Source organism: Rhipicephalus microplus, chromosome 2 (assembly GCF_043290135.1).
Source record: "Rhipicephalus microplus isolate Deutch F79 chromosome 2, USDA_Rmic, whole genome shotgun sequence".
NCBI lineage: Eukaryota > Metazoa > Arthropoda > Arachnida > Ixodida > Ixodidae > Rhipicephalus > Rhipicephalus microplus.
Window position 1 is genome coordinate 155,328,216 of NC_134701.1, and position 14,194 is coordinate 155,342,409.

General features: G+C 44.1%; 1 protein-coding gene across 3 annotated transcripts in view; it reads left to right on the forward strand.

The window, feature by feature from the left end:
• Positions 1-6,280: 6,280 nt before the first annotated feature.
• The window catches only part of LOC119169703 (retinaldehyde-binding protein 1), a 24,298-nt gene continuing 16,384 nt past the window's right edge, over positions 6,281-14,194 (forward strand). Inside the window, exons 1-2 of one of the 3 annotated variants that reach the window (XM_075886930.1) lie at positions 6,281-6,608; positions 13,127-13,256. In XM_075886930.1, coding sequence (XP_075743045.1) covers positions 13,160-13,256 — 97 coding nt within the window. In that variant the 5' untranslated portion in view covers positions 6,281-6,608; positions 13,127-13,159. Of the gene's footprint in view, positions 6,609-9,036; positions 9,359-13,126; positions 13,257-14,194 lie in introns of those variants that run through there. The other 2 variants (XM_037420731.2, XM_075886929.1) reach the window with 2 other exon arrangements.

The following is a 14,194-nucleotide window of genomic DNA, read 5'->3' on the forward strand; positions in this document are numbered from 1 at the left end:
TGATGTGCGATTACCATTCAGTCACTGTTTAGAAAGTGCAGTACCCAGCAGTATTTGGTGCATGCGATAATTCATAGTTGTGTAATGACAATAGCATGACTCATGAACTGTTCCTTTAACGCGATAGCGTTAAGAAGCTCCTTTCTCAGAAATGGTGACGTCAGTGTCAGTGTCGTTGGTGGTGAGCGAAAAATCATCGTGTGCGTGACAGAGAATTCGAGAAAGTTGGAAATAAAATAAATAAAAAGAACTTCTGCGTGATCCGAACACGGGTTGTTTGAGTGGAAAGCGGGTAGTCCACCACACAGCCATGCGTCTGGTAGAAAATGCAGTGTAAGTATACTTTCCTGTGCTTGACAATGCTGTGAAACTATCTTACTTGCCTTAGAAATACACGCGTTCTGTATATATGACATGAAATGTTGCAATAATAATGCATGCTACAAGCGTCCATCCCCAATGGGCGTCAGAATATGTGGTTATGATAATGGCTCCGAGGTTGAAAGCTGCTACCCCACACGTGCTACTGCGCCTATTCCCTTAAAGCGACGTATAGTGAGTGTATAGCAAACTCGAAAAGGTTTCGTGCACTACATATTTGAAGTATACGCAGGATATCGCTGTCGACTTCAACTCCTAAACGCGAAGCTTGAGGGTTCCCCCTTTTTTTCTTCGACGTTTACCTACGTTAGGTCTATGAAAAAAACTAAACTTAAAAGAATATTCCGCTGTGATTGTGTAACGGTCGTAATGCTCCGCTGCTGATCCGAAGGTCGCGTGTTCGATTCCATCCCAATTTGGTGGAGGTGAGATGCTAGAGCTTTGTGTACTGCTCGATGCAGTGCGGGCTTAGAAACTCTGATGACCAAAACTTCCAGAGGCCTTTACAGATAGCATACCCCGTAATCGTGTCGTGCTTCTGTCACGTATACGTGATTCTTTTGTGATACTCTCGGAATCTCGAGCCGCACTGGATTGCGTGAAATCAGTACGTGCTCAATATGAACTAGTCCTGTACATCAAGAGCTTAGGCCACAATAGTCGTGAGCTGCGCTATCGTGTTGTACTGCAGAAGCTACCAGTTCACTGCTTCGTAGCCCCTTCGGGGGCTGTGGCTACGTTTGATTACGCAACTTGTTTGTGCTAGCTGCGTCAATGTTGGGCCGAAAGGTAACAACAAACATAGTTCATCCCGTGAATTAAGCGTTCGGCATTGTGAATACGATTTCATTTACCCTCAATGTGATGCGTATGACAGTAGCTGATCAATTTGCTAAAGGCACTACGATGTTCCGCGTTCCTAGAACGACGTACACAGTTCCGGAACCAATGTTGAAAGTATCACTTCTTTTTTATAATAAATGCAAACACAAGCCAACCACGTGGACATTCGGAGCCTACAAAAATGAAACATGATTGATTGATATGTGGGGTTTAACGTCCCAAAACTATCATATGATTATGAGAGACGCCGTAATGAAGGGCTCCGGAAATTTCGACCATTTTGGGTTACTTAAGGTGCACCCAAATTTGAGCACATGGGCTTACAACATTTCTGCCTTCATCGTAAACGCAGCCGCCGCAGCCGGGATTCAATACCGTGACCTGCGGGTCAGCAGCCGAGTACCTTATCCACTAGACCACCGTGGTGGGGTGATAACGAAACATGACTGGCTGCCGAATGAAGGTATTTATTTGCGTCCTAAATGCAATTATTGCTGAAACGTGCACTGAACAAAGCCTTACTTTATTTTGTTTTGTGAAATATAATAGAGTACTTAGAAATAATGCTACGTGAATTATACAAATTCCTAAAAAGCGCATTATCTTTAGCGCATGAAAGGGATAGAAAGGAACGTTCCTGCTGACTTCACAACCCATGGGATCTGAAAAAATGGGCAACTTTCGTTCAAAAGAAGTCCCAAAAATTTTGGCAACAAAAGACGCAGCGGTTTCGCTATATGCATTCACGTGGAATCTTGAGCGAACAATTCGTTGCCAAGCAATAACCAGCACGCACCACTGAAGAGAATCTACTTGACATGTATCATTCATACGTCACAAGGACTAAGCAAGCAAAAGGAAATGTGCATTTCCCGCTGAGATTCGACTCTCTTTATGCGAAGTACTTCAAGCACAAGATCAGGCGGTTGGAGCTGCCTACGTGTCCCACATCTAGCACTGCATAGAAGACTTTAAACACGTCCTATGTGATCGTTCCCGTTAAGACGCTGAAGGACAGATTCTGAAGGAAGCACTGCATTTGCTACGCGGGTTTAGTGTGGACCTGCGGCGCCGTGGCAAGACAGTGGTTGGGCGATGCGCAACACAAAATGACAATTGGTGTTCTTGAGGGAACATAACAGAACTTTATTAACGATTCTTTAGTGCATAACTTTATTAACGATTCTTTTGTACATATATGTGTGTTTGTGAGTGTACGCGTTATATTTTTGTATATGTGTTAAGTGTGTACATCATAGTTGTCACCTGACAACTGGAGTAGCAAGCCTGGTAATAAACCAGGCTAAAGTTTCCGGTAACGTCTGTAAATACTGTTATTTCCCTCTGCTCTGTACAGCCCTTGCATAAGAGTGCAGAACTGAAACGAATTGTTATATATGTAGCCACGCGTATGAACTTAACGCATGATGTGGTCATGTTAGGGGTTACTCTACTACTTTTGTAGGATTGCAAGTAGTCTCAACGACGATCGATATCCAGTGATTGAAAAGCAGCTATACGATCATTTATCTCAGCTTTGCAGCAAAGAACATATGGTTTTCGAGGCTTGGTGTCTCTTCCATTTCACATTCGAGAAGGGACGCCGCATGACGGTTTAGTGTCTGCAAAGGCAAAGCTGGCTGGTGAGCAATGGACATTCTGATAATTATGCGCGATCAGCTCTTCAAGAATGAACACGCTGATAATGCTGCGTGATCAGCACTTCAAGGCTACATAGTCGAGGCTCCTGTAAAGACTCCTGTATGCTGCTATCCAGCTTCGAGTGATAGCCCAAGATATTACACACACCTAGCAGCAACCACAAAAGGCCTCATCACCCAAACCGTACGCTTGGTCTTCCCATTCCACCTTGACTGTACCAAAAAAGACCACTCTGCTTTAACGGTTGTGGCTAAGAGAGAGTTTCATGAAGTATAATCAAATCGGTGATTGGACCAGGTGTTCATTCATGATCGATAATTAACCATCATTGATGAACTAGTTTTGCTTTCTCATTGGTATGGCTAACACCCCTCTTTGTGATCACTGTGGTAGCAAGAGAGCTATGAACGTTTCGACGAAGGAGATTTTTTCAAAGCTGTTTATGTCCGACACCTCTTCCGACTGAGCACATTTCAATGTGCCAGCACGGTGATTTGAAATTGCTACAGTTAGCCTTGACCACGCAAGGATGTCGGCAGCAACCATTGGGTTGTCGGATTACGCCGTAGCAGCGAATGAAAGAGACGCCTGAACAACAATCGACGCCGGCAGGGAACGCGAGCCTTGGCTTCACGTGCAACGCCAAGCGCCGTCCAAGCAAGAGTGCTACTCCCCCCCCTCCCCCCCCCCCGCGCGTGTGGAGACATGAAGTCGAAATATGACACGTTTTGGGCATCCCAACGGGAGGCCCGTCGTAGATGAGAGGCCTTTAGGGGCGAAGCTCCTTAAGCCGTGGGTCATGAATCGTGATGTATGTAGTAGTAGTAGTCGTCCGTCGTAGTAGTAGCAGTAAGTAGCCACCTCCACGGCCGCACTAGAAGAGCAGCACAAGCGCTCTCTTTTGAATTGAGAAAGAAACCTGAGTACGTTAATCATAAAAAAACATAGTTGTTTCAGATGAACTAACTTACAGAGACGAATATTGGTGACATAATCTCCAATAAAATTTGCCTTAAATTTGATGCTTTCAAAAAGAGAAGGAAACTAGTAACAGAAAGACGCACTTTGAGCACTACCTTACCAGGAATGGTTGCCACAATAAACTCCCTTGGCGTAACCTCCTTGGTTTTAGCAAAGTTCAGCGAGTTTGGGCAGCAGTTCCACGAACTAGCGGTGGCGAAAGGCGGACACTAGACACGAAGCGGAGGCCGTAAGAGAGTGCACGCTTGCAGCTGCTCTAGTCCAGCCAGGCCACTTTTCGTTTAGTACTTGGAATGTCCGCGGGATGGTGGTACTTCTATACGATGAAAAGATGCGAGATGGCAGTACTCGGAGTGTTCACTAGATGGACGGACGGACAGATAGACATATGCATGGACGCACGGACTGACGCAAAGATGGATTGACACACGAAAGGACGCATGGATGGACGTATGGATGCATGGATGGACTGATGGACGCATGGATGGCCACACTAACGGACGGATGAACGCATAGATGGTCACACAAACGGACGCACACACAGACGGAGGCGCGGACGGACTGATGGACGCTTCGCCCCACTCATTATCATGCATTCCGTCTATATGCTGTGATCTTTAATGGCGGCCTCCAGGTACGCCAGCTTAAGGTGGTCTAAGCTGATTTTTTCTTGGCAGGCGCTTTGTAGTCGAGTGGCAGTTTTCTGGGTGCTGTTAGGGACGTGAAATGGTTCGTCGTAGGCTGGCGTTAAATGTGGTCTAACAGCTTGGCGGCGCACGAAAACGTGCGCCACCAAGAAAGACGTGTGTTGAAGTGGCCAGATCAAGGGAGACAAATATTGCCTTGTGATCGGAAGGACGGTGTGGGAAGGGCTGGAGGATTTGAACGCATTCCATGAGACGTAGGAATTCTTGCGGCTGCACTGGTCGCTGCGTTCCTGGGAGAGATGCCTAGAGGAGACAAGGAGAGGAAAGAGGGGGAGGGTCATGAATACACTGCCAGGATGGTCATGCGGCACACCGGATTGAGCTCACCCATATGACACTTCACATCTAAAAAACAACATAACCTTTCAAGTTCCTGTTTGAACACTATGGACAACTTCAACGAAGAAGCTGACAGATGACCATACGAAAAGCAAAAGGCCCGTGCGAGTTGCAGACCGTAGCACCTAATTCTAAGAAACGACACGAACCGTTCATTGCATATACTCACAATTTCTAATGCTGACGACTGCTCGTTTTTGATCGTCCATTTCACTTCCAATTGAGGTTTATTGTCGCGTTCAGCAACAGGTGATGGAGGCATCATAAAACGGCTTTCTCACTAGTCCAAGCCACTTAACTAAAGGCTTTTGTTTTGTGCAACACAAGCTCCAAATTCAAGTTAGTGATCAAGAAGCACACCTCGGTCGCCATCTTTTAAGATTGGATATGTTCTTTGCACATAAATCTTTAACAGACGACGAAAACATTGTATACTTGAACGCAAAGGGCTGCAATCACCAAGATATGAATAATTTGTTTTAAATCGAGGCAACGAAAAACTAGCCAAAAAGTAGCCTAGAAGCAAAAGCCTTTTTTTCTGGCGCCTCTGGTAAATATAAAAAAAAGCAAACTGGCGCACATTAACCAAGCCTGGCAACCCTGGGCATGAGCGGGAGCTGTAAGAGACGAGGCTCAAGTGAGATTCTCGCCGATGCACGAAAAAAAAACTCACTGTTTGTTCGGGGCCTTCACTTTTTTTTCCTACTCGGGAGGTCAAAAAATACCTCCATAAGATAATATCACTTTGTAAATAAGTGAGAGATCATCAGGAAGTTATTGGTAGGCGAAATGCTCGCGGCGCAGGCAGTGCGTGTGTGTGTGCGCGCGCGCGCACGCGCACGTGCGTGCGTGCGTACATGTGTGTGTGTATGTGTGTGTGTGTGTTTGTGTGTGAGTGTGTGTGTGTGCGTGTGCGTGTGTGTGTGTAGTGCGTGCGTGTATTTGTGAATGTGTGTGTGTGTGCGTGCGTGTGTGCATGCGTGCGTGTGTGTGTGCGTGTGTGTCTGTGTTTGTACATGTGTGTGTGTGTCTGTGTGTGTGCGTGTGTGTGTGTGTAGTGCGTGCGTGTGTGTGTGCGTGTATTTGTGCATGTGTGTGTGTGTGTGCGTGCGTGTGTGTGTGTGTGTGTGTGTGTGTGTGTGTGTGTGTGTGTGTGTGTGTGTGTGTGTGTGTGTGTGTGTGTGTGTTTGAACTCGAGACTCTACTGGGTGATGGCGATGATTTTTTTATTGCCGTTTTGGCCTATGGCCATGCGTCTGCGAGTGTGGACGTTTAGGGCTAAAACAAACACATACACACACTCATGGCAGCCCTCTGTAACCGACACGCGTTGCCCGGCGGGCGCGATAACAAACATACTGTCATTTTGTTCGTCAAGCGCTGCGAGATTACAACGGTTTCATCTCCCTCTATCACTTGCTGTAGGCGAAGTTTAAGCGGAAGTTACGGTAAATACGGAACACTCTGCAGATTCCGCGCGATGTTTTTACGAAGAGTTTAACCTCCTCAATACCCGTCCTTCAAGTAAGGCCATACGAGAGTGTTTAAGTCACTCGACTCGGAGCAGCCGGCCACACATAACAAACACGCCGCCAGCCTTGGCAATCGCGTCTTGACGGCAACGCCAGGGCGTCCTCCGACTGCTTCAGAGAACTTTCGAAGGAGTTGATAAGAGCGCCTATTTCCAGCGAATTTGTGAGTTGCCTTTATTTGTCTCTTAGTGCCACTTCAAATATTATGAATAAACGGGACTGTGCGACAATACAGGTGTTGCATCGATCAGTGCTGCTTATGTGGCGCCTCATGAGATATATGTCCATGTTCTGATTGCGGTTTTCAGGGTCCTTAACGCATACCATGGTAGTAATTAAAATAACTCTGGTGGTGACAGATAATTCAGAAGTGTTTTCATTTGACTCTCAAAGCAGTCAGTGGTTGGCAAACGGAAAGAGTGCGTTTACGGTAGCTAAAATTAGAAGCAGTTTCTTTTTTTTTTTTCGGGGGTACTTTGCGTCGAACTTGCTATTTTACGGCTCTGTCGGGCCGTGTAAATTTAATGTTAACTTCATGGTTTACTTTCAGATTACTATATTCATTGATATTTTAGCCTATTTACTCGCTACTTTTTTTATATGCAGATAAAATAGTGAGCAAGCCTAAGGAGTAGTTATTCTTTTTTTTTTTCATTCGTGCTGGCGGGTGCGCGCGCATGTCTGCCCGTTCGACTGAGCTGGTACTCATTGAGGAATGCAGCATGCGACGCGTCAGTGGAAACCAGGGCACAAAGTTGCGCTTATATAAAACGCGTGGCTATGTAGCACACCACTGACAGCGAACGCCAGTTTCTAATACTGACGCACTGTGCATGTCCTTGTGTGACATTGGCAAATGAAGATTTCGGCATCAAAATTACTGTTTATTTTTAAGCCGATTTCACTGCTTGAAGCTTGGCTGGTTATATGGCAACTCTATATTAAGTTTGGTTTACGGTTTCAAGGACATGCAATTTAAGCGCTTAAGGTGTGGTGAAACTTGTTTTGGTCTAAACGACATAGTTTGGTGGTTTTGCAATCACATGATGTTGAATTCCTTTATGTGCCTTTCTCCGACGTTTCTTTGTGTGCCCTCTTCTAAAATACTACTGTGTCTAGCAGCAAGCAAATATTGATGCGTGTGTTAGTTGGTGACCTTTCATGATGGGATGTAGGATCTGTAGTAGAGGTGCACTTGAATTTTTTAATAAGAAAATGCCATTCATAGGTAGCAGTTTACATTCATAGACAGAACTGAACAAAAAAAAACGAGCTTTGTTTTTCTCGTGCACTCACAGTCTCAAATAACGTTTTATAAAACGCTGTTTGCTACCTTCTTACAAAATTACAAAGCTGTATAGAAAGAAGATCCTTTACAAAGCTAAAATGTATGAAAACTACAAACGCCGAAATTTGAATATAAATGCAGCATAGCTAACTTAGAGCTCGAATACAACCAGTCAGTATTTTTATTATTCTTCGAACTTTTAGAGCCATGGGTTTTGCCATAGGTCTTATTACCACTGCTCTACAGCAAAGCTTTGAAACCTATGTTGCAAGTCTAACCCTCCCCCCTCATTGATCCAACTATGTTAGCCGAAAATTACACTGGCAAGAGCCCCATATATTGTAGATAATGTGCAAAATGGCATACGTAAACTATAATTATTCATCAATTTATTCACATCTTGTCTGTGGCTAGAACACAAGGCTAGAAAACAATATGGTATTTATTTGACGCTTTGCTCAATCAAAATCATCCTATTTATTGATGAACAAAAAAAGCGATTCATTCGAACGCTCTTTTGCTGCTTGGCTGAACGTCTGACACAAAAGCTCAACGGTGAGGCTAGTTTGGCTGCATTTGCCTTGGCTTTTCGCCCTTTTTCTAATCTACCAAACAACAACCCTGGTTTGCAAAGAGAAGCTGAGGGTCTGACCATATGCCTTAGAGTTATATTACGACTACTGGTAGAGTGGCACTAAAATAAGCAGTAGTGGTAAGGTACTGAAATAACAAGCGCACTGCGCAAATATTTTTTTTGTCATTTCTGTACAAACGTTATGAAAGCGAAACTGAAACCGCTGTGAATAAGCACACAAACTCACAAATCAATTTGGACCTCCCAAAAGCTACGAAGACGTTTCTGCACTAGACCATCAGGCATGCGCAAGGGCATCAGACCATCAGAATGGCAAATAACTTCATGCCATCATTGTTTTAAGAGGTGATAAATCACAGAGTCTATGTACTAGGTGAATAAAACGCAACGTTATCTTTTGGCATTTCACCTTGATGGCGACATTCGTGCTTTCATTCTACTTTGTTACATAGAACACTTGCAGCATGCTGTCCCATATTTATCTGAAGTGATGCGAATAGCGATAAAGTAAAAGTAAAGTACATACACATTTACAGTGAACCAAATGTGTCACTCGCATTTTCACTGGCCTCGTCACGCTCCCCTACAATCGTCCCATGCCATCTGCTGGCACAGCTGCTGCAACACCTGGATACAGCGGTTAGCATTCTGATACCAGTCAATCCCTGCGTTCTGGCCCTTTCTGTTGGCCAATCCCTCGACGTCCTTTCGCCAGCCATCACACACCGTGCCTACGTCGTCGTAAGCCGCGAAGTGAAGCAAACTAGCTGCGGCAGTTTCGCAGGCACGAACTGCGAGCTTCGCGACTTCTACAAGGCTTGTCCAGTCGCCGAACAATTTAATGATCGTTATAGTCGAATGAACTGCCGCAGTAGTGCTTATTGATCCCAGGGTTGCAATTTCTGACATAGACGGGAGGTTTGCCAAAAACTGCGCAAGGTGTGAGCGTCGCTTCACAACTGCGTGCGTACTGCAAGAACGCGGCATGTAGCACCACAAGCTTAGCGCGCCGCAAGAGTGGTCATTTAAGGTGCGTATACGTTGCCGAAATTTTCGTGCATTATTCATGCTCACGTGATGTCACCTTTGTCTGGCACTTCTTGTCACACCACCATGTCACCAATATTGGACCCGTGTCAAAATGACGCTTTTCTCATTATCATGGTCTATGCAGCCAGACACATCGACATATGGAGGCGCAATAAAGCCACAAAGCTAGCAGCAGTATCTGGCAGGAACACACCACTTGAAGGGCTGTTTTTCGTGACCATATCTTGCTCCACCGCGCGACAAGTCACCGTTCTTTTTGAGCCGTCTCTGTTATTCTGCACTTTTCTCCGTCGTCCTTATTTCTGCTTATTGCGTTGACCACATTCACCACCATATCTACAATATAAGACATGTTTATTTGCAGTTCATTTAGATACTCCGTAGTTTTTCTGTACCAGGAGTCACAAGGTCAAGTTCTGCTGACGCGATTCACGAGAATTTCGACAAAATGCCCTGTTACCAGATCTACGCAATTATTTATACTGGACATTGCACATAACCGTCACCTTCTTTGTCATCCCCCTTGTCAGACGAAGTCGCCTCGGTTGACCACTTGACGGTTTCATACCGCTGGCAAGTTTCTGTGCTTCTCAAGAATTCTGTGTCGTCGTTCATGCGATCAACCATCACTTGGACGTAGGGCGAGCGTCACTGACCGAATTGACACTGGCACCATGTGATGATTTATGCCAACGCCCATATTACGTCTCGCCGGTGAAACGACGGGTGAATGACGAGGAGGTCAACAATATTCTACAGCGTAGCATCATTCGCCCTCCCCCCAGCCTTTGGATGTCTCTTGTAGTATTTGTATTCATGAAGGACGGGTCAGTGAGCCTCTGTGTGGACTTTCATCGGCCTATTGAGACCACTCGGAAGGATATCTCTTCGCTGCTTCGCACAGATAAGGTACTCCACTACTTGCAATGCGGGGAGTATTTCTCATTTTTCGATCTTTATTCGTGCTATTATAAAGTGCCTCTGACTGAATATTAGTGTGAAAAGGCAGCTTTTATGACACCTGACGGCTTATGCAAAATCACTGTCATGCCTTACGGCCTGACAGTGATCACCTTCGAGCATAACACGGGGCAAAATTCCCCATTTACAAAGGAATAACGTGCATATGCTATCTCGATGACATCGTCGTGATTTCAGTCATTTATGCAAAGTCCCTCAATCTTTCGGATCACACACTGACCTCCTTCTACTCTTCTAGCCCTCAACTGAACATCAAAAAAGCACCGTTTGGCGCCGCTCAAGTTAACGATATCGACAACAAGACTCCGCATCGACGTATGGTGCCCTTCCTCTCTCAGTCAAGCCCCGCATTGTCGCAGAGATTCATTGGCCCACTACTCTTATGGCACTTCACAGTTCTGCGTTTATTTTTGCGAGACTCCTGCGTAACATTGCAAGCATCACTCTACCACTGACCGATTCGTTTAGCACAATCGACGGCATCACTGTGTGTTTAACCTTGTGTGACGAAGCCTTCAAACAATTATGTCACCTGCAAACTTCATTTCTGATACTTTACGCTACGACCCCACAACGCTGACATACGGACGCCAGTGGCAACAGACTTCGTGCACTCTTTGGCGCAACTGAAGTACTGCTTCTACGAGAACATCGGGCCGTGCGGCAGTTACACTTCGACAAAAGTCGCAAGGAAGTACTTAATCACAGAAAAGGAATCTTTGCCATAATTGGGGCTTTCATCGAATTTCGTCGGCACTTCAGTGGTCACTCTTTCAACACTGTCATGCACAAGCACGTGATTTGTTGAATGTCCTTCTTAGAAAGTCCTTCATTGCATTTAAGGCATCGAGTGTTTCGCCTACAAGATTATAACACTCAGACAGGAAGCATTCTGTAGGTGATATTTGCTTTCCCGAACGCCGATACCTTTCGATGCGCCTTCCGCATCAAAGTCCTTCGCCTCGTGTCACCCATTCCCGTAGCTGACGTGCCGATTGAGCACGTAGAGAACCCTTCTTTTATATTGTGCTGAACTTCCTCGATAATGCGCCCCCCCCCCCCCTCCACCGTCTCCTTCAACTGTTCATGGCCAAGCCATCTACTTTTCTATGCATCATAAGATGCATCCTTTTCCGGCAGAACCATTTACGCGATAGTCGCCAATGGTTCTCGTTTTTCTTTGGTACATGCAATCGAACATATGTTGTTTCCATGCTGCTCTTCGCCACAGTCACACCTGAAAATATTGTACATAACGATCACGCCGGTACATCCAAAATATAGGTCGCAATCTCTCGATCTATTATATTTTAGTTACCAGCCCAAAGAAAGTCCAGTTATCTGCACATTTAAACAGAAACTGTACAGCATGCATAACAAGCGCTTCTTTGTGTATAAAAGACTTCATGCCGAATGACGGGAATCGTAGTACAGGCGGCATTTTCACGAAAGCAGCGATAAAGAAATGGCCTTGTGCCGCTCATCTGAAAAGTATGTAGTTGATAATTACTGGTATATTTGATCGCCAGGATTACTGGCGGAAAAAAGAAAATGCGGCCGAGGTCTACACGATTTCGAAGGTCACGCAGCCATATCCCGGCAGTGGTCGGTGCATTTTCGATGGAATCGAAAATGCTCTAGGCCCGTGTGCTCAAATTTGGGTGCGCGTTAAAGAAGCCCAGGTGGTCGAAATTTCCGGAGTCCTCCACTACGGCGTCTCTCGTAATCATATCGTAATTTTTGTACGTCATACTCCAGGTATTATTATTAATATCATCATTAATATTATTATCATCATTTTTATACTATTATAATTATTCTTCTTCTTATTATTATTCTTCTTCTTCTTATTATTATTATTATTATTATTATTATTATTATTATTATTATTATTATTATTATTATTATTATTATTATTATTATTATTATTATTATTATTGTTGTTGTTGTTGATGATGATGATGATGATGATGATGGAAAATTAAGTGTTTTTTGATACGTTAGAACATTTTCAAGCATAAGTAGGGTTCATATACAAAGTGTTCCAAATAAAACGGAACTAGGGGGCGTTACGAATGAGCAACAGCCATGAGAGCTGGCTCATTCAGTACGTTCCGGTTCTTCGACTTAGCCAGACGTCCGGGTTCACGTCACTTCTTTGTGTTTTGCTAAATTCGTTCTGGTGATGGAAATGAGGTTCGAACCAAGGAACCAGGAACCAAGAATTTGAGTGATCACAGATAACTCAGATAAGCCTTTCACAAGCCGGGAACAAAGGAAGGCCGCTTTTCTTCAAATATTTAAATAAATCCTTCCCGTTCCTATCTGATGAAAACGCTACCTAAAGTTACTGACATTGTTATACACTATTGTTGCGTGGCATTACGCAAGGTGTGTGTGTTAAACTAGGCGACGTCAAATTCATGGTTTAACAAAGGTGTGCCCATAATCGTACGTATCATTTCCTGCCGTGGGGAGTACCTTTCGGCACAAGTTAAAAAAATACTAATAAATAATTTTGTTTTTCTTCGTTAAAACAGTATTTTGATCACTGAACCAAGCAGACCATCATTACATATAGCAAGTGCAGGGTCATTAATTGTGCTCTGCTGCTCTAAATTCTACTGGCGTACGCTAGTACGGTCGCACTGAACAATATCGTGGTTTTTGGACTTTTCAAAAATGTTTTTTATTACGCAATCGAATTTTTCCTGCCACTGATTGACAAGCTAGTGGTACACACTCATTTCTTGTTTCCAACTTCCAGAAAGCCACACCCGACGGTAAGAAAGTCCACGATATGAATGAAGAGCTGGAAAATATTGCCCGCATAGAATTGGGGGAAACACCTCAAGTGAAGGAAAAATGCCTATCTCAGCTGCGGAAGCTTCTCGAAGGTAACTCGAAACCCACATCCCCTTCGATAGATACCGTGCAATATTCCATAGTATACTCGTGTTTTGTCCAACCTTTTCGAAGAGTTTTTTAACATAACGGCATAGCAGTCACAAGCTATGATAGAAGTAAAGACAGTGAACACAGCCCCGACTATCAACTTGTTTCCTCATATAGAACAGGCAGTGCATATATAAAAAAAAACAGTGTGAAGAGAAAACAAACGCTATAAAGTGACTCTACCAATCTAACAATCTGCATTACTACCAATGTCGAATAAACATTAAGATTAAAAGAAAGTAAGAATCAAGAGTTTACTAAGTGCAGTGTAAACCACCTTTCATAAAACGGCCTTCATATACGAATAACGGCAGAACACAACCAGGACTAAGTTGTCAGTACAAAGACAACTTAAAACATAAAACCTAATAACAAAAACATTGAGATCTAGCGAAAGAGTTTCGTATGAGGGTGACAAAAAGCTAAAACCTGCCAACAGAAGCAGCAATAGAGAAACAATGACACGTCAAATTGTCTCTTTTTTTATATGGATACACTAAATGGCGGTTAGGCACTGATATTTTTGCATGATTTTCACGCGATGTTGTCAGCTTAAAGGAATCTTAAACATTTCTTACCCCGATTAGACATCATTAAAAGTGCTATCGAAGCTAAATCAATACACTGGAGCGCGTGTGTTGACAGGCGTTTTTAGTTTACTGTACTGAGCACCTTTTCACTAGACTTTACGCACTATTTTCCTCTCATGTAAGTGAAACTGTACACACCTTCAGTAAACAAAATGAACAAAATGAACAAATATGCTGCCGGCATGCGTAGTTTCTTGCACTATGGCATCTGTCCAAACGTTAACTGCATTTGGCCTCGCATGTGTGTGTGTGTGTGTGTGTGTGTGTGTGTGTGTGTGTGTGTGTGTGTG